Source organism: Oncorhynchus clarkii, chromosome 21 (genome assembly GCF_045791955.1).
Source record: "Oncorhynchus clarkii lewisi isolate Uvic-CL-2024 chromosome 21, UVic_Ocla_1.0, whole genome shotgun sequence".
NCBI classification, from domain to species: Eukaryota; Metazoa; Chordata; class Actinopteri; order Salmoniformes; family Salmonidae; genus Oncorhynchus; species Oncorhynchus clarkii.
In genome coordinates this window covers 34,006,363-34,027,256 of record NC_092167.1, presented here as the reverse complement: position 1 = coordinate 34,027,256, position 20,894 = coordinate 34,006,363, and the positions used below count along the sequence as shown (strand labels likewise).

At 42.4% G+C, this 20,894-nt stretch overlaps 1 protein-coding gene across 1 annotated transcript; it reads right to left on the bottom strand.

Annotated features, from left to right (window-relative positions):
• Nucleotides 1-8,722: 8,722 nt before the first annotated feature.
• On the bottom strand, nt 8,723-13,712 carry LOC139379422 (transmembrane protein 256-like). Its single transcript, XM_071122234.1, has 4 exons — nt 13,584-13,712; nt 13,147-13,184; nt 9,503-9,583; nt 8,723-9,228 (listed from the first exon to the last, which is right to left on the bottom strand). Exons 1-4 carry the CDS (start codon nt 13,663-13,665, stop codon nt 9,085-9,087), a joined length of 345 nt encoding a protein of 114 aa, XP_070978335.1. The 5' UTR covers nt 13,666-13,712; the 3' UTR covers nt 8,723-9,084.
• Nucleotides 13,713-20,894: the final 7,182 nt, after the last annotated feature.

The window sequence follows — 20,894 nt, the reverse complement described above, 5'->3', positions numbered from 1 at the left end:
CTGGAAACGGCAGATTTTTTATGAAATATCTACATAGGCGCTGGCAACTGGTTTGATACATTCACCTCTGAAGGAAAATAATGTACTTACATTCAGTAATCTTGCTCTGATTTGTGACGCATGTTTTTTTCTTTGTGTTATCTTTTACCAGATGTAATGTGTCATATTCTTCTACATTTATTTCACATTTACACAAACTTCAAACTGTTTCCTTTCAAATGGTACCAAGAATATGCATATCCTTGTTTCAGGTCCTGAGCTACAGGCATTTAGATTTGGGTATGTCATTTTAGGCTAAAATGTTTTTAAAAAAGGTCCAATCCTTTTAATAGGAAGGAAATTGTCCAGACCACTTTTATGTCTATTTTAGATTATGGGGGGTATAATCTATGTGAATGTAGCAGCATCTACACTTTGCCTTCAGGTTTAATACTGGTGATGGTTATAGAACCCACCAATGTGTTTTGTATCAAAAAGTGGGTTGGGCCTCTTTGTATATAACTCTACAAAGCAGTCATGCAGAAACGTCCTATGTATCTATCATCATTAATTAAATTTACACTTACAAATTTACCAAACTATTCTTTTTTTGTGCCTTTTATGAGGAACAACCTACAGAGCTCTCTGAAATGAGATGTTCCTCCATGTTGATAAACTTGTCTGTTTTTCTTAATATGTTTTGAATTGTGTATATTTATGCAGGGCTTATCTGTAAAGATACCCTAGTCTCAGTATGACTTCCCTGTCAACATAAAGGTTCAGTAAACAAAGTTTTAGAGTTAATTTCCTGCAATTCTACACATTTTGCCATGGGGTGAAGAGAAAATACTGCAGTTTTAAAGCAAGTTTTCTGCAATTCTACACATATTGCCATTTAGCAATTTTAGAACAAATTTCATGACATTCTACTAATTTTTCTATGGCACGGAGAGGAAAATTAGCTGTTAAATAGCTGATTTACTACAATTGTACACATTTTGACATAGGGTGGAAAGAAATGTTTGCAGTGTTTAATATGATAATTGAGTGAAACTGACTAACAAAATCAATGGGGGCCTCCCGGCCAGTAATTTGACCATGATAACAAACTTAGATAGCTGGCCACTAAACGAACTTAGCAGTCTAAAAGTTTTTAGCTGACATAGGCTAATTGATTGACTATCAGTGACTGACATAACAAGAGGAAAACTGCTGATGCACAACCACATTTCGAAATTGCACCTCATGTATTCCACTATTCTAAACTCGCAACAGTAAGTTGAGACTCCGATCCGAAGGCCTTCAAAAGGAAGTTTCCAGTTGTCCATCCCTGAATTAGGCCTACTATTAGCCTACAATTTAATGTTTTTTCCCCAATAGAACATTGGGACAGTCATGATTGTGAAGCTTTTGCTTGCATCCTCTAAACTCCTCTGCAGAACAAGGGGGCGAGATGGAGCCTGAGCCAGCCCTCTGCTTTTAGTAGACAAAGTGACAACACCGGCTCCTCTGCAGAACAAGGGGGCGAGATGGAGCCTGAGCCAGCCCTCTGCTTTTAGTAGACAAAGTGACAACACCGGCTCCTCTGCAGAACAAGGGGGCGAGATGGAGCCTGAGCCAGCCCTCTGCTTTTAGTAGACAAAGTGACAACGCCGGCTCCTCTGCAGAACAAGGGGGCGAGATGGAGCCTGAGCCAGCCCTCTGCTTTTAGTAGACAAAGTGACAACACAGGCTCCTCTGCAGAACAAGGGGGCGAGATGGAGCCTGAGCCAGCCCTCTGCTTTTAGTAGACAAAGTGACAACACAGGCTCCACTGCAGAACGAGCTGCTCTGCCTCTGACACCTCTATCCTTTCCTCCCCTGCCCTTTTTCTTCAGGATGGGAGCAATTGGCGACGTGATCAAAAGATCTTCATACCATTTCCACCCCCCCTCCCTGCCATATCAGCCCCTCTTCACTGGTGTCACCTTGAAATACCTCCCCCTTTGAAGCCATATCAGAGATGAGCTGACAGTGCAGGTAATTGGCCCGGTGGAGGTAATGATAGGGAGACCCGAGAGAGAGGACCTAGTACAGAGAGCCAGCCAGGAGTTGGAATCTGTTGAACCACTTCTTCAATTCTTCTATCCATCAGCAAATTTATCAAAGACAAAGTGAGATAAGTGGTGGAAGGAGGTAGAGAGCGAGAGAGAGAGATAGAGAGTGAGAGATACAGAGAGAGAGAGAGAGAGAGAGAGAGAGAGGGAAGAGCAAGAAGACACCACTTATAGGTATTAAAGCACACAGTTTATGTATATGACACATTTCTGTGTGAATGTGGCCTATTTTTTTTGTGTCAACATTACTCTCCAACCTCAATGATTCCCTCAGAGGTAGCAATTACTGGGTGGTTGCTGGGTAACTTTTCATATGAATTTTTATATCCTAACCTTGGCCTGACTAATGCATGCACCGTTCCTTCTCTGTGTGGAATCAAAGCCCCATTTGCAGTGAAACAGAGGGAAATAGAGGAAGGGGTAGTAAACTGCATCCCAACTGGCATGCTACACCCCATAAAGTGAATTACCATAGGGCTCTGGACAACATTAGTGCACTGTGTGAACAGCGGAGGCTCCACTGCCCATTGAAGTGACGGGATGATGATCTACCTGAAGTGGGATAGTGCTGACCATCCTATAAGGGTCGAATGTCAGGAGGGAGCTCTGGAAAATATATTACATTTAATTCCGCTCCAATGTGTGGGCGGCTGGTCTGCTGATTGATGCTTCAGAGAGAGGATTTGTTGCTGCTGTGCTCTCTCAATAGTATAAGAGAGAGAGAGCTAGTGAGTGAGTGTGTGTTCAATGTATTAGAGAGAGAGAGAGAGAGACAGAGAGAGAGAGAGAGAGAGAGAGAGAGAGACAGAGAGGCTTTGGGTAATCATGTCAGGTTTCATAGGCGTGGAGATTTATTTCATGCTTTTATTCAGAGGAAAATATTGTGAGAAGCACATCCTCCCACCCAGTCAGTCAGCTAGTCCTCTCTCCTCCCAGTCCTACCACCATCCAGACTTCAGACAGACTGTATTTGTGTGAGTGATTGTCTTTCACCAGCCAAGCTTCACACTCATCCTGACCACAACCAAGAAATCAATTGGCTGCAGAGCGCTCCCAAAACAAGCTTGGCTTCCATCCCAAATGTCACCCTATTCCCTAAATAGTGCACTACTTTTGACCAGAGCCATTTGTGACCTGGTGGAAAGTAGCGCACTATGTTAAGGAATATGGTGCAATTTGGGACACAGCCTCGTACTGCGGTAATTATCTAACCACCCAGTCTGGTGGTGAGAGAGAGAGGAGGAAGGAAAGGAATTTCTACAGTCAAAAAAAATACACAGAATGAAAAAAATAAGACATGTAGAGACTTGTGAGGCAAAACTCTCTTGAGATAACCTGCTTTACAGTCTGCACCTGGGACTCACACAACTTAGGATAATACAACCAGAAGCAAGGACACACAGAAATAATGGCAGACAAACTCAATGCTGAGGGGTTGTAAGCTCACAAAGTGAATCATCATTATCCATTTATTATTTTGGCCTGCAAAAACAAAGATGGGGGATAGAGAAAGAGATGAGAGAACACGAGTGAAGAACAGCCCCTGAGAGAGAAAGAGAGGGACAGTCAGAGAGAGAACGAGAGAGAGATACTTTTAACACAGCCTGGTGGAGCAGAATGTTGTGATCAGGTCTATGGATTCTAAACGAGGGTATGCTGCGCTGCTTTCACTAATGACTGACTGTCTGGGAGGAGAGTCCCAGCATGTGGTTGTGTGTGTGTGTCGGGGAGGGGAGTCCCAACACTGCACGCCGTTGGGTGGGGTGTCTAACAACTGAATACATCATGAATCTGCAGATTTCTCTCTTCTGTCAGCATATTTCACTTCAATTTCACTTCAATTTGCAGCAGGATGGTGCTTTGATGTGCCTCAAGTCTGTCTCCCACACCAAAACACCACATATATTTCCTCACTCCTCTCCTTAAATAGTCTCAGGAGCCCAAATTCAGCAACTCATGTAGCCGCCAAGTTTCCATTCCAGAGATTACAAATCACAGTCTGATAGCCTGACCCTGACTTGCCCATTGCCCATTAATAGGCCTTCTAATGAGCGTTTTATGAGTTGTGATCAGAGTTAATTGGGACATGATTTAGTCAATAAGATTCCTGCTGATTTCAATGCAGTCAGAGTCAGTCGGCTGGTTTACATGCTCGAGCCGCCCCTGCAAATTGACTTGGAGACTGTAAGCAATTTTCAAAGGTCCCTGCGCAGACGGCCTAGACACACAAACACACACAAACCCTAGCCTACAGTCAGGACACCCGAAGGCATTAGCACTTTCACTTTGAATACAGATGGAGTGCATTTGTACAAAATATTCAGACCTTTTCCACATTTTGCTACATTACAGCCTTATTCTAAGATTGAGGAGTAAAAAATACAATTGAATCAATCTACACAAAATACCCCATAATGACAAAGAAAAAACAAGTTGAGATTTTTTTGGGCAAATTTTAATACCACATTTACATAAGTATTCAGACCCTTTACTCAGAACTTTGTTGAAGCACCTTTGGCAGCGATTACAGCCTTAAGTCTTCTTGGGTATGACGATACAAGGTTGGGACAGCTGTATTTGGGGAGTTTCTCCCATTCTTCTCTGCAGATCCTCTCAAGCTCTGTCAGGTTGGATGGGGAGCGTCGCTGCACAGTTATTTTCAGGTCTCTCCAGAGATGTTTGATCGGGCTCTGACTGGGCCATTCATGGACATTCAGAGACCTGTCCCAAAGCCACTCCTGTGTTGTCTTGGCTGTGTGCTTAGGGTTGTTTTCCTGTTGGAAGGTGAACCTTCACCCCAGTCTGAGATCCTGAGCACTATGGAGCAGGTTTTCATCAAGAATCTCTGTGCTTTGCTCCTTTAATCTTTCCCTCAATCCTGACTAGTCTCCCACGCCCTGCTGCTGAAAAATATCCCCACAGCAGGATGCTGCCACCACCATAATTCACCGTAGGGATGCTTGGCATTCAGGCCAAAGAGTTCAATATTGGTTTCATCACACCAAATAATCTTGTTTCTCATGGTCTGAGAGTCCTTTAGGTGCCTTTTGGCAAACTCTAAGCGGGCTGTTATGTGCCTTTTACTGAGGAGTGGCTTCCGTCTGGCCACTGTGTTCTTGGGGACCTTCAATGCTGCAGAAAATGTTTTGATTCCCTTCCCCAGATCTGTGCCTCGACACAATCCTGACTTGGCGCTCTTTGGACAATTACTTCGTCCTCATGGCTTGTTTTTTGCTCTGACATGCACTGTCACCTGTGGGACCTTTATGGAAAGGTGTGTGCCTTTCCAAATCATGTCCAATCAATTGAATTTACCCCAGGTGAACTCCAATCAAGTTGTAGAAATATCTCAAGGATGATCAATGGAAACAGGATGCACCTGCACTCAATTTTGAGTCTCACAGCAAAGGGTCTGAATGCTTTTTATTTTTAATAATTGTGCAAAATGTTCTAAAAACCTGTTTTCACTTTGTCATTATGGGGTATTGTGTGTAGATTGATTTTATTTAATCCATTTTTATTTTGCTCCTTTGCACCCCATTATTTGTATTTCTACTTTGCACATTCTTCCACTGCAAATCTACCATTCCAGTGTTTTACTTGCTATATTGTATTTACTTTGCCACCATGGCCTTTTATTTTGCCTTTACATCCCTTATCTCACCTCATTTGCTCACATCGTATATAGACTTGTTTCTACTGTATTATTGACTGTATGTTTTGTTTTACTCCATGTGTCGTTGTATGTGTCGAACTGCTTTGCTTTGTCTTGGACAGGTCTCAGTTGTAAATGACAACTTGTTCTCAACTGGTTAAATAAAGGTGAAATAAATAAATAAATACATTTTAGAACAAGGCTGTAACAAAATGTGGAAAAGGGGAAGGGGTCTGAATACTTTCCAGAATGCTCCGTTGGTTGCAACGAACATAGCCCCAGCTAAAGCGAGAGAGAGCAAGAGAGAGAAAGACTTGTATGTACTTTTATGATGTCAAAGCAAGCTATGACACATTGACGCTGCTGTGTATGTATTCATGTATTGTATGCTTTTGAGGTCAAAGATGTTGGGACTTGTCGGAACACCAAGTCTATTTTGTGTGAAGTGTATGTAACCCCCAGGTTACTTTTATCTCATTCTTGCACAGAATAATTTAGTTACATTGTTGCATCCCCGACCACCATTAGGACGGTGTTGGATTTGCTTCTGGTTCAACTGGCATAAGAAGTTCCTCTGCCTTTTCTGTCGTCAGTGCTATCTGGGATCCTTGGGAAGTTCCTAGCCTAAACCTAAACTCTTAACCATTTTACATTTCAACTTCAATGGGGTAGGGAGGTCCGAAGGATCCAATGATAGCACAGACCTTTTTCTCTCCTCCCGCTCGGAGACTCGACAGTTGGAGATGCTGCGAGAGCCTGAGCTCTGGATCAGGTGTTTTCAAACTTTTATTGCCCAGTGACCCCTGTCCAGGCAAGCCGGCGACCATATATTAGCAAAACATCTAAGTCATGTCTCATTGGAAGAGGAAGTGTAAACTCTAACATAGTCTATTAGCTAGCTAGAAGGTAGCTAAAGTCATCTTGGCAATGTAAAGAAAATGTTGCTGTTGTAAAGCGCATTTTCTGCAATTCTACAAATTCTTTCATTGAGCTGAAAGACAATTTTGCCATTTTGAAGCAAATTTACTGCAATTTTATGCATTTTGCCATGGCTAGCTCTGTGATCCTCTGCTCAAACATTATACCAAAATCAATGGGCATGTGTTCTGAATACCCAGTTCTGGGAATTTTATATTAGAGATGGGCAGTTCTGCTTTTATTACTGACTGATCTTTTCAACTCAGTAAAACGAACAAATCTTTCGACTAGTGTGATTCAGATTTGATTAGATTTGATTCAGTAATGCCCAGGGCATGCAGGACTCCCCTAACAGCGAACAATGAACTGAATTCTCTGCGTGCCTGGCAGACATCTCAGCTTAGATGTCGGCCCACTTCAAGCTCGACCTCGACAAAACGGAGCTGCTCTTTCTTCCGGGGAAGGCCTGCCCGTTCCAAGACATCGCCATCACGGTTGACAAATCCATGGTGGCCCCTTCCCAAAGTGCATAGAACCTTGTCGTGACCTTGGACAAGACCCTGTCATTCTCTGCAAACATCAAAGCAGTGACTCGCTCCTGCAGGTTGATGCTCTACAACATCTTTTGAGTGTGACCCTGCCTCACACAGGAAGCAGCAGTTCCTAATCCAGGCACTTCTCATCTCCCGTCTGGACAACTCGCTGTTGGCTGGGCTCCCCGCTTTTCCATCAAACCCCTGCAACTTACCCACAATGCAGCACGCCTGGTGTTCAACCTTCCCAAGTTCTCCCACGTCACCCGGCTCCTCCGCACACTCCACTGGATTCCAGTCAAAGATCGCATTCACTACAATACCATGATATTTGCCTACAGAGCAGCAAGAGGAACTGCTACTCCCTACCTTCAGGCTATGCTCAAACCCTACACAAGTACCTAGTTCTGCCACCTCTGGTCTATTGGCCCTCCCACCCCTACGGGAGGGCAGCTCCCGCTCAGCCCAGTCAAAGCTTTTCTCTATCCTGACACCCTAATGGTAGAACCAGATTCCTCCTGATGCTAAGACAGCAGAGTCCCTGCCCATCTTTCAAAAACATCTGAAACCCTACCTCTTCAAAGAGAATCTTAAATAATCCCACAGCACCCCACCCCCAAAAAACAAACACTCGCTCAACTTTTCCCCCCCTACTAGCACTGACTTTACTGATAGCTACTTCACTGAAGAAAAATGTATTACTTAAGTAAAATGTGATCTCAGGTTTTTTTTAAATACATTTGCAAAAAATTCTAAAAACCTGTTTTTGCTCTGTCATTATGGCGTATTGTGTGTGTAGATTGACCGATTGAATACATTTTAGAATATAGCGTAACAACATGTGGAAAAGGTAAAGGGGTCTGAATACTTTCCTGAATGTACTGTACACTGTATTCAACTGACCGGATGTATATGCCTCTAGAGGTTACTTAAGAATGTATGTTTCACAGTGGTGTATGTACGACCTGATGAAGGTCAAACTCAAACTGAGGATCGAATCGTTGTGTTCATTGTGCGTCTGATCAAATCACCATGGGAGCATACCAGAGTTGTGTACATTCCCTTTCTCTTTGATACATTCTTCTGTCCTGCACCTGACATGGTGAATGTGCATATTTTTCCATTTTTTTCTATAGGCCCACACATACATTTTCACATGCTGGCTGCTTACGGACCACATAGTTTAGTATTGCCACACACCTCTTACTAGGCCCAACTTGATAGGAACTCAGGTCCCTCAGAAGAGAGGACTGCAATTTGGTAACTTCAATGTTACCAAATGATAAATAGACATATCAATGTAGCACCACACCTTGTCAAAATCAAAGAAATGAAACAAAGGAAGACATTAACAATGTACAGACTCAGTGACTACAGACCAAGACTATGTAAGCACTGTGGGTCCGGTGAACTAGAGAATGAGCAGCAATTCCTACCCCACTGTGAGTGAGTGAGTGAGTGAGTGAGTGAGTGAGTGAGTGAGTGAGTGAGTGGTTTCAGAAAGCTTCAGAAGGGAGGGATGAAAAGGTGGTCATCAACTCTTTTCAACATGTTTATTTGTGATAAAGGATAAATGTACATTCGTATTTTGGATCGACACGAACTCAAGCACACAAACACACACAAATTTAAGTCACAGGGTACGTCGCAGCCTGTGATGACGGAAGATTAAAAACTGTTCCCTCACAACCTTATCTTCCCTTTAACACCCACAGAAAAAGAGGAGGGTTTAGATAAGTGACATTTTACCAACGCCCCTTCCCTCCATCCAGCCCTCCATCCACCTATCATGACATTTCCACTTCTCTGGCCTCTGAACTTAACAGTCAGTGTGTGTCCCATAGCAAGGTCATCCTGCACCAGTAGGGGTCAAAGGTTCAAGGGCCCGAGGTTAATGGTCAGGTCAGATAGCTATCGCCAGCCAGCCAGCGATCAGGAACATGCCCCCATAAGGAGCCAATTTCCTCAGCACAGGATCCTCCGTCAGGGCCTGGTGGTACAAGGACCCACAGAACGCCCCTGTGCCCAATACCAGGAGGGTGCCCGCCTGCAGAGAGAAGACAGGGGAAAAGAGTGTGTGCTTCTCTGCTTATTGTCAAGACCAATATGTACAGTTTTTGCCACAAACACCATTCAAAGTGTCATACAGCATCTGAAAAGACATGTACTTGGTCCACAAATCGTAAATACAAAACAAAATAGAGAATACATGCAGATGGAGGATTAGAATAAACCATAGAGATGTATTTTCTATTACAACAATATAGTGTTCTATTTAATTATATTATTATAATGATGGGAGGGAAGCATACAGTACATACCACAGCAGGTTTCCTACAGCGAGAGGCACCCAGCAGAGCTATGCTGTGGTAGAAGTGGTACTTGTTGGCCGTCTCATAAAGCTGGGGAGGATAGTTTAACTAGGCAAGTCAGTTAAGAACAAATTCTTACTTACAATGACAGCCTACCAAAAGGCAGAAAGGCCTCCTGCGTGGGACGGGGGCTGGGATTAAAGTAAAAAATGAAATAAAAATATAGGGCAAAAGACACATCACGACCAGAGAGACACCACAACACTACATAAAGAGATACCTAAGACAACATCATAGCATGGCAGCAACACATGCCAACACAGCATGGTAGCATCACCACATGGCAGCAGCACAAAACATGGTACAAACATTATTGGGAACAGACAACAGCACAAAGGGCAAGAAGGTAGAGATAACAACACATCACGCGAATCAGAATAGAGAGAAACATGTTACATTAGAGATCAGCATTGTTAGTGAAGATAACGCCCTAGAGAAGAAGGATGACGTTTTACGTGTACCTAACCGATTGTGGTTTTTTGTGCGTATCTTTGTGTTGTTTGGAAATAATTGTTGTACTTATTTTGTAAATAATGTTTCTGCTACCGTATCTTGTGACCGAAAATATTTTCAGGACATCAGAACTGCGATTACTCACCACAAACTGGCAGAATCCTTTTTTCCCCTTTAACGAGTCTAACAAGCCCGACGTGAATGACATATTGCTTTCTTGGGGCCCAGATCTCCGTCATATGTGTGAAGAGAAAGGGGAGAAAAAGGGGCCGGAGGGCGGGCTGCCTTCTGAGAATTCATTGGCGATTGAATAAACTCCCACTACCTTCCATTCTGCCTGCAAACGTGCATCCTTTGTAAAATAAAATCGATGACCTACGTGGAAGATTAAAACAACCAACGGGACATGCAAAACTGCTTCACGGAGTCGTGGCTGAACGACGACATTATCAACATACAGCTGGCTGGTTATACGCTGTATCGGCAGGACAGAACAGCGGCGTCTGGTAAGACAAGGGGCGGTGGACTACGTATTTTTGTAAATAACAGCTGGTGCACGATATCTAAGGAATTCTCAAGGTTTTGCTCGCTGAGGTAGAGTATCTCATGATAATCTGTAAACCACACAAACTACCTAGAGCGTTTTCATCTGTATTTTTCCTAGCTGTCTACATACCACCACAGACTGATGCTGGCACTAAGACCGCACTCAATGAGCTGTATTCCGCCATAAGAAAACAGGACAACGCTCACCCAGAGGCGGCGCCCCTAGTGGCTGGGGACTTTAATGCAGGGAAACTTAAATCTAGCTTACCAAATTTGTATCAGCATGTTATATGTGCAACCAGAGGGAAAAAAACTCTGGACCACCTTTACTCCACACACAGAGACGCATACAAAGCTCTCCCTCGCCCTCCATTTGGCAAATGTTGACCATAATTCTATCCTCCCGATTCCTCCTCACAAGCAAAAATTAAAGCAGGAAGCACAAGTGTCTCAATCAATAAAAAAGTGGTCAGATGAAGCAGATGCTAAGCTACTGGACTGGTTTGCTAGCACAGACTGAAATATGTTCCGGGATTCCTCTGATGGCATTGAGGATTACACCACATCAGTCATTGGCTTCATCAATAAGTGCGTCCCCACAGTGACCATATGTACATAACCCAACCAGAAGCCATGGATTACAGGCAACATCCTCACTGAGCAAAACGCTAGAGCTGCCGCTTTCAAGGAGCGGGACTCTAACCCAGAAGCTTATAAGAAATCCCACTATGCCCTCCGACGAACCATCAAGCATGAGAGTACCAGCTGTTCCAGAAGACAGTGTGATCACGCTCTCCGCAGCCGATATGAGTAAGACCTTTAAACAGGTCAACATTCACAAGGCCGCAGGGCCAGACAGATTTTTATTTTTTTTACCTTTATTTAACTAGGTAAGTCAGTTAAGAACAAATTCTTATTTACAATGATGGCCTACTCCGGCAAAACCAGGACGTGTACTGCGAGCATGCGCTGACCAACTGGCAAGTGTCTTCACTGACATTTTCAACCTCTCCTGTCCGAGTCTGTAATACCAACGTGTTTTAAGCAGACCACCATAGTCCCTGTGCCCAAGAACACTAAGGTAACCTGCCTAAATGATTAACGACACGAAACACTCATGACTGAAGTCATGAAGTGCTTTGAAAGGCTGGTCATGGCTCACATCAACACCATTATCCCAGAAACTCTAGACCCACTCCAAAACCACCCTAACAGATCCACAGATGATGCAATCTCTACTGCACTCCACACTGCCCTTTCCCACTTGGACAAAAGGAACATCTAAGTGAGAATGCTGTTCATTGACTACAGCTCAGCATTCAACACCATAGTGCCCTCAAAGCTCATCAAGATTTGGACCCTGGGACTAAACACCTCCCTCTGCAACTGGATCCTGAACTTCCTGACGGGCCGCCCCACAGGTGGTAAGGGTAGGTAACAACACATCCGCTGATCCTCAAGACAGAGGTCCCTCAGGGGTGCGTGCTCAGTCCCCTCCTATACTCCCTATTTACTCATGGCTGCATGGCCATGCACGACTCCAACACTATCATCAAGTTTGCAGATGACACAACATTGGTTGGCCTGATCAACGACAAGACAGCCTATAAGGAGGATGTCATAGGCCTGGCCGTGTTGTGCCAAGACAACAACCTCTTCCTCAACGTGATCAAGACAAAGGAGATGATTGTGGACTACAGGAAAATGAGGACCGAGCATGCTCCCATTCTCATCGAAGGAGCTGGAGTGGAGCAGGTTGAGAGCTTCAAGTTCCTTGGTGTCCACATCACCAACAAACTAACATGGTCCAAGCACACCAAGACAGTTGTGAAGAGGGCACGACAAAACCTATTCCCCCTCAGGAGACTGAAAAGATTTGGCATGGGTCCTCAGATCCTCAAAAGGTTCAACTGCTGCACCATTGAGAGCATTGGTTGCATCACTGCCTGGTATGGCAACTGCTCAGCCACTGATCGCAAGGCACTGCAGAGGGTAGTGCGTACGGCCAGGTACATCACTGGGGCCAAGCTTCCTGCCATCCAGGACCTCTATACCAGGCGGTGTCAGAGGAAGGCCCTAAAAATTGTCAAAGACTCCAGCCACCCTAGTCATAGACTGTTCTCTCTGCTACTGCATGGCAAGCGGTACCAAAACACCAAGTCTAGGTACAAAAGGCTCCTTAACAGCTTCTACCCCCAAGCCATAAGACTGCTGAACAACTAAAATAATCAAATGGCCATCTGGACTGCTGCTGCTCTTTAATTACTTGTTACTCTTTATCTCTTATTCTTTTTCATATTTTTTTTAACTGCATTGTTGGTTAGGGGCTCGTAAGTAAGCATTTCACCTGTCATATATGGCGCATTTGACTAATAAAGTTGTATTTGATTTGATTTTGAAGTTGACAAGGAGGAAGGAGGTGGTATAACTGTCCCATATATTAATTAAATGGTATCAAAACAGTGTATTAGTGTATTGGTAGTGGGCGCAATTTATAATATAAATAATGCACTTATTAACAAATTAAATACCAGCCCACTCTCCAACTTTGGGCCAATACTCTAGTCATACCATACGAAAACAATAACACTTACCACTCTCGAGTAGTCTTCTGGATCTTTGTTTTTGAAACCTGAATAAAACAAATAGGAGGTAGTGTAAAGGGTCATGGCAGCTGAACAGTAAGGGTAGGGCCACATAAAATACAGTGTATTGTATCCTATGTGTGTGTCACTTGATCATAAAGTGTTTAGCCTACAGCCTACATATCCTTCAGAGCGCAGTTTTTATTAGGCTCGGTTTCATTTACAGTAGTAAACTACAGCCGGAAAGCAGATACATTGTTATTATGCATTTCTACACCATGCTGTCTGGACAGGACTATCCCATCCCCATGGCCAAATGAGTGACATGAAGCAGCGATAGCCTATCCTGCAGCGTTTACAAAACAGCAGACTGCTTTTAACATTAACAACACAATCATGCGATCTGTTTGTCATGCAGCGCGCAATGATAAAATGTGGATTCTTACCATGCGCTCCGTATGCCCCCGCTGCGACAGCGAGCGCCCCCGACACTCCTGCTAACCTCTGCACAACCAAAGAAGTGGCCATTGCTGTGTATCACAAGCCGACGAATGACGTGAAAGATGAAGGAAACTGCGTGCGGTAGGGACTCGTTAGTGAGAGCACTTCCTCCTGCAGTTGTTTCCTGAGCCAAAATGGCGCCCGCCGTGTTACAGTTTCAGTGTCTGGGATAGATTTCTTAACTCTGAAGTGCAACCAAATGTTAAAGGTTTTCCCTTTCATCTGTGTAGTGCAGTGGCAACCCGTCATTCAGGACAGGTAGGGCAGATCCCCACCTGTTTTGATCCCACCATGTTTTTGTTGGCTGTTTTGAATGTTATTTTGGCATTAATACATATCCGTTGTCAAACAATGTACACAAATAAAATCATGGAGTTAATAAAGCCGTATTTTTTGCTTTCTTGAGTAAGGCAGCTCCAACATGCAGGTTTTTCAGCCTAACTCAGTGCTTTCTGTGGTGGTGGGGCAGCCAGCGGAAAATATGTAGCGTAGAGCTTGCTAATGATCTCTAGTTGTGCTGTGATTGGCTTAGTGTTATGTCACTTATGGGGACACAACGTCACCAAAAAATCTACGGGGAGAGAAGGGGAATTGTAGCCTCCTCGATGGGGAATTGTAGCCTGCATGCTTGTCCCAACCAAGCACCCAAGCTAACTGACTAAAGTTAGCTTGCTTGCAAGCTAGTTATTTCCAGACACAAATAAGAGAATACCTCACTCTGATCATTTTGCTAGCCGTAGCAGAGCTGGTTAGACAATTTACATGTTAACTAGAGCGTTCTTGACTAACAATTACTTTTTTTGTCTACTTTTACTGACACCAGTCATATTTAAAGGGTGTTGCACGTTCATAAATTCATCAGTTGTTCTGAATTTGCAAACGCCAGAGATACCCTGACTGGAAAAGTTGTTCAAGTTCTAGCCAGCTAACCAACCACCTGCATCTCTAGCTGTGTATAGCCACTGAAAAACGATATGAGGGGGAAAAGTCAGTCACTCACCCACTCCTCCAATGGCATGACATGACATCCTCCTAGCAGCTAGCTAGCTATCTAGCTAATGTTAGTCTCCATGTTTTTAGCTTGCTACATACATAGATATTCTAGCCTATTAGCCACGTTATGACTGACTTGTGATCATTGCCCTTGATAGTTTGATTGTATTGACATTCCCAGCCTTAGTTACATTAGTCCGTTTTTGTCCAGAATATTGTGTCATTGAAACATGTAGCCTAGCCCACACCTCATGTAGCCTAGCCCACACCTCATGTAGCCTAGCCCACACCTCATGTAGCCTAGCCCACACCTCATGTAGCCTAGCCCACACCTCATGTAGCCTAGCCTACATGTTTTGATCAGGGTTGTATCAAAACTAAAGTGGCCAAATAACTTCTTAAAATGAAGCACATTAATCCATTACAAGGGGTGTAGAGCCTAACTGGCTCTATAAGAAGCCAGAGAGTTTCAAGTTTGGTGAAGATCATTTTCTCCATAGAAATGCACTTTTATAATAAAAGCATTACATGTATAATGCATTTGTAGTTACTTTTGATAATTGTGTTTTCTTAATGGAACATTCGGGTTTATAGCCTACTACCATGTGCGCATTGCTGCACTTATGTGAAGAAATAGTGAATAGTTTATCAACATTTTAAACTAAATGTTCTGATCTGTTGCGTCAGCCACATTGCATAAAAAAAGTTTTTTTGATGCTAGTGGTTGTGTTCATTTGAGATCTATTGCATCCAACAACAGAACCTAATAGGTCAACTTTTGTACTATGGGGGATAGTAGATTGACATAGGCTAGTGCTTTGCTGTTCGTTAGACCCACTCATCTTGTTGGCTGACAAAAAGTCATATGCACCTCGGAATTGGATAAGGCACCTGCAGTTGCGTCCCGGATATGGCTGTCTTAACTTGTGGCCTGTGAGAAAGACCGGATCACGTGACAGAGAGCAGAGCGAGTGGGAGACGCTTCGGATTGCGCAGCACATCAGGGAGAAAGAAGGGCACAACGCAGCCCTCCGGGCCGCAAAAGGCATGGATTTTTTTAGGGTGCATTACGGCCACAAAGGGGATGCCACGGGAAATTCGAGGCATTATCAAGTGCTTGTCAAATTGGGAATGAGAGACTATTGGAGTGTGTACAGCCTGCGCAAAAACAAAAGCAGAGCTCATGCTTTTCAAGCGACTTTTTTCAAATCATTAGTGTCTCATCATCATTAGTCTTATCATGCAGCCTTACAATGTATTACAAATCAAAACATATATCCCAACATGTGTTATTTTGTGAGTGCAGGAACCGTGGGCGGGTGGCATACAGGAGCGCCTTTTTACTGTAATTGTTTGACAATCGGATGAAAACGCCACATTAAATTGCATAGGCGGCGTGTCCATAAGGCTAGGAGAAGCGAAGCTTTTCCTAATGTGTAAATATAATTAAATTGCCAAAATTAAAATAGTTTACTCCTGCCAATACATACATAAATAAAAACCATTCAAAATACTACACTAGAAAGCATGATTTGGCCACAGGATCATTAGCTTCTTAAAAACAAAAAAAAGCTGTGGATTGTTTAAATAACATAGACTTTAGTCGGAAGGGTCCGCCGTTGGGGCAGCGAGCAAGGCAAACACCAAATGGAAGATTGTTGAGTTGCGACTGTCAGTGAAAAGCAGAGACCCAGCCAGGCAATTCGCAATATTTAAAAATACAATCGCAGAAGAAAAAAAATCCAGTCATATAATGCATAGTATAATTCCATGAAATGTGTTTGTAAAAGGCCAGCAGGAGATGAAATGTATTTGATATAGCCTATGCCTACTCTACACCACTACGTTCTGCATAGAGCACTCTTTTTGCTAGCAGTGATTTATTTATATTATCAGGCAAAATTAGGACTATCCAAGTTAATAATCACATTAGAAATAGTAGGTTATTTTACATAAATCTGCAAAGGATGCATGGAATGCTTTATTGTAAAGGTGTATTTGTATGGTGACAATCACATAGATGTCCCAAACTTGAAACCCACCCGCCGCCTATGTTCAAATGTATTGCATGTTAAAAGTGATATGAAAATTTTTTACTCGAACTAGGCTACTGGGGCCACAGATATCATATTTGAAATGAATAAGGTCTATGTTTTTCTTGGATTATGCCTAGGCTATAACATTTTTTTATTTTTTTTGTGAGCGAGTTTGGGTGTCTCGTAGCGGTAAGAAAATATACGTTCATCCCTAAATGTAGATTATCAATAAATAATCTTATTTGTATGCCTAGCAATAAACAAATCTATGCTACATTGTTTAAAGCACACTAAAAGTCTTAGTCGGAAATGACAGCTCCAATAAAAACCCCTATGGTGAACGAGATCATTTGAATGAGAGGCTTGTAGAAAATGACTCTTGAGGTTTCAGTGAATCGTTCGCTGGTATTGGGTCTTGTATGCCCTGGGCATTACCGACTCAAATTAATGAAATGAGTCGAAAGATTCGTTATTTTGACTGAACGAGTCGAAAAGATCAGAGTCAGTAAAAAGTGCAAAACTTTTCTTGGACATAATGAGCGAGATCCTTTTGCATGGCCTGGGTGGGTGGAGATGCACTGAAGGCCCAATGGAATGGTCTAAAATGTGCAAAATCCCGGGCCATGCAAAACTGGGTCATGCAAAACGAACTCACCCATTGCATTTCCTGATTTGGTGCCTAACAAAGATTGCAAATGTTTGCCAATGTTTATATTTATTTGGCTGCTGATTTCATGCGCATTCATACTGCTAAACATGTCCCACATTATTATATAAAAGGTCACACGCGAGAATAAATTACATTTCTGAAATTGTAACACTGGTTTCAGTGGTGGAAAAAGTACCCAATTGTAATACTTGAGTAAAAGTAAATAAACCTTATTATAAACTGGGTGGTTTGAGCCCTGAATGCCGATTGGCTGCCTGCCGGTATTTCAAACCGTATTCCACCGCGGTGACAAAACACTTATTTTTACTGCTCTAATTCCGTTGGTAAACAGTTTTTAATAGCATTAAAGCACCTAGAGGGTTTGTGTTATATTGGCCATATACCACACCCCTCGGGCCTTATTGCTTAAATAGAAAATTACAAGTAAAAGTGAGTCACCCAGTGAAATATTATGCGAGTAAAATGCAAACAAAATATTTGGTTTCTAAAATACATTAGTATCAAAAGTTAGAGTAAAGTATAAATCATTTCAAATTAATGATTTGTACACTGATATGAAGTTACTGACTTGTTCAGTCAAAATAACGAATCCTTCGAGTCATTTCGGGCGGCAGGGTAGCCTAGTGGTTAGAGCGTTGGACTAATAACCGGAAGGTTGCAAGTTCAAACCCCCGAGCTGACAAGGTACAAATCTGTCGTTCTGCCCCTGAACAGGCAGTTAACCCACTGTTCCTAGGCCGTCATTGAAAATAAGAATTTGTTCTTAACTGACTTGCCTGGTTAAATAAAGGTAAAATAAAAAAATTTCGTTCATTTGATTCAGTAATGCCCAGAGCACGCAGGACCCCCTACCGGCGAACTGAAAACTCGAAAGAGTCGTGTTTCTTTAAGCCCTTTCGTTCACCATAAGAGGCTTATTGGAGATTTGGACCAAGACTTGTAAAATGTGTGCTTTAGACAATATATTTCGTTGATTGCTAGGCATACACATAAGACTATTTCTTGATATATTGAAACAAGGTCAAGTTGTGGCCGCAACGGGAGTAGATTGGGAACGGCTCATGGCGGAATGCATTTCTGGACTGCCATGTGGGTGATCAGCACAATATCGTTTGCGAACGGCAGACCCCCAAAACCGATTCGTTCTAGAGTTCGAGTTTGTTGAGAAGAGACTTTGTATGTTGTGGTTCTATAAAGCTGTGTCCATCATAACATTCAATAATCTATTCATTTAATTAATTATTGCAGCATGCGATCGATTATCAGTTCTGAACATGTATCTTCCTCCTCTATGCTGCCTGCACCATAATCGTTTTTCCTGCGCGAATATACAGTACCAGTCAAAAGTTTTGACACGCCTACTTATTCAAGGATTTTTCTTTATTTTTACTATTTTCTACATTGTAGAATAATAGTGAAGACATCAAAACTATGAAATAACACATATGGAATCATGTAATAACAAAACAAGTGTTCAAGAAATCAAAATCTATTTTATAATATATTTTATATTTGAGATTCTTCAAAGTAGCCACCCTTGCCTTGATGACAGCATTGCATACTCTTGGCATTCTCTCAACCAGCTTCACCTGGAATGCTTTTCCAACAGTCTTGAAGGAGTTCCCGCATATGCTGAGCACTGAGTTCCCACATATCCCATCTCAATTGGGTTGAGGTCAGGTGATTGTGGAGGCAAGGCCATCTGATGCGGCACTCCATCACAGCCCGTCTAGGTCAAATTGCCCCTACACAGCTTGGAGGTGTGTTGGGTCATTGTCCTGTTGAAATACAAATGATAGTCCCACTAAGCGCAAACAAGATGGGATGGCATATCGCTGCAGAATGCTGTGGTAGCATTGCTGGTTAAGTGTGCCTTGAATTCTAAATAAATCACAGACAGTGTCACCAGCAAAGCACCCCCACACATCACACCTCCTCCATGCATCATGGTGGGACCTACAGATACAGAGACCATCAGTTCAGCTACTCTGCGTCTCACAAATACTCATCAGACCAAAGGACAGATTTTCACCGGTCTAATGTCCATTGCTTGTATTTCTTGGCCCAAGCAAGTCTCTTCTTATTATCGGTGTCCTTTATTTGTGCCTTCTTCGCAGCAATCCGACCATGAAGGCCTGATTCACGCAGTCTCCTCTGAACAGTTGATGTTGAGATTTGTCTGTTACTTGAACTCTGTAAAGCATTTATTTGGGTTGCGATATCTGAGGCTATTAACTCTAATGAACTTATCCTCTGCAGCTCCGGGTCTTCCTTTCCTGTGGCGGTCCTCATGAGAGCTAGTTTCATCATAGCACTTGATGGTTTTTGCGACTGCACTTGAAGAAACTTTTAAAGTTCTTGACATTTTCGGAATTGACTGACGTTCATATCTTAAAGTAATGATGGACTGTTGTTTCTCTTTGCTTATTTGAGCTGTTCTTGACATAATATGGACTTGTTATTTTACCAAATAGGGCTATATTCTGTATACCACACCTACTGTACCTTGTCACAACACAACTGATTGGCTCAAATGCATTAAGAAGGAAAGAAATTCCACAAATTAACTTGAATTGAAATTCATTCCAGGTGACTACCTCATGAAGCTGGTTGAGAAAATGCCAAGAGTGTGAAAAGCTGTCATCAAGGCAAAGGGTGCTACTTTGAAGAATGTAAATTATAAAATATATTTTGATTGGTTTAACACTTTTTTGATTCCATATGTGTTATTTCATAAAAAATAGTAAAAATAGTGAAAAATAAAGAAAAACCGTTGAAAAGAGTAGGTGTGTCCAAACTTTCGACTGGTACTTCTCGCTAAAAGTCAGCGGTGGTGAATACGCCTACACGTTGGCGATACAATGTAACTTTAAACTCTTAAAAACAATGTTACAATTTCTTCTGGCATGTGATCTTTTATAATAATATGGACATTTTGTAGGAATTGCTAGACACATAAATCAATATTAGCAAACATAATATTTTGCAATTGTAGCCAAAAGAGGAAATGCAATGTAGGCCTAGTGAAATGTCATGAACTCTCCAGTGTGCATCACAAATAGCATAACTTTATAACACTGGAGATTACAGAAAAGTGCTGTTAGGCTTATCAGTGCAAATCAGTGTTGTGCATGTGGATGAATTAGAATGATAACTTTGCCAGGCAGAGAGTGGCCACATTGTTTTAAAAGCTCTTACACTCTTGTTCATGACCCCCTGACCTCAAATTCACAGCTGAAAAAAAATAAAACAAGCTTTTTACTTTGACTGTTTAAGACCTACATTTGAAATACATAATTCAATGGACTGCTTGATTTATAGCAATGTGATTCACATCATTTATTTATAGCCCTACTCTCCCATTTTTCATTTTCACTCTAATAAGTTCCACAGCTTTAGAGGAGGCTTAGTGTGTCTCACCCTCCATTATTGTCTACAGACAATATTCTAAAACGTAACCCACAATGAAGAGAGTGTGCATTAGTGTTCACTTCATGGATCATGTAATTACAATTCAAAACGATTCTGTTTCACAAGCATTGAGTTTCCTTCCTTGG

What these genes read in the sequence shown, in the direction of transcription:
- LOC139379422 (XM_071122234.1), bottom strand. Translation starts at nt 13,665, where the DNA reads ATGGCCACTTCTTTGGTTGTGCAGAGGTTAGCAGGAGTGTCGGGGGCG. An exon ending in GGGGGCATACGGAGCGCATG is followed by an intron (nt 13,185 to 13,583) that starts GTAAGAATCCAC and finishes TGTTTTATTCAG; the next exon opens with GTTTCAAAAACAAAGATCCA. An exon ending in GCTGTAGGAAACCTGCTGTG is followed by an intron (nt 9,229 to 9,502) that starts GTATGTACTGTA and finishes TTCTCTCTGCAG; the next exon opens with GCGGGCACCCTCCTGGTATT.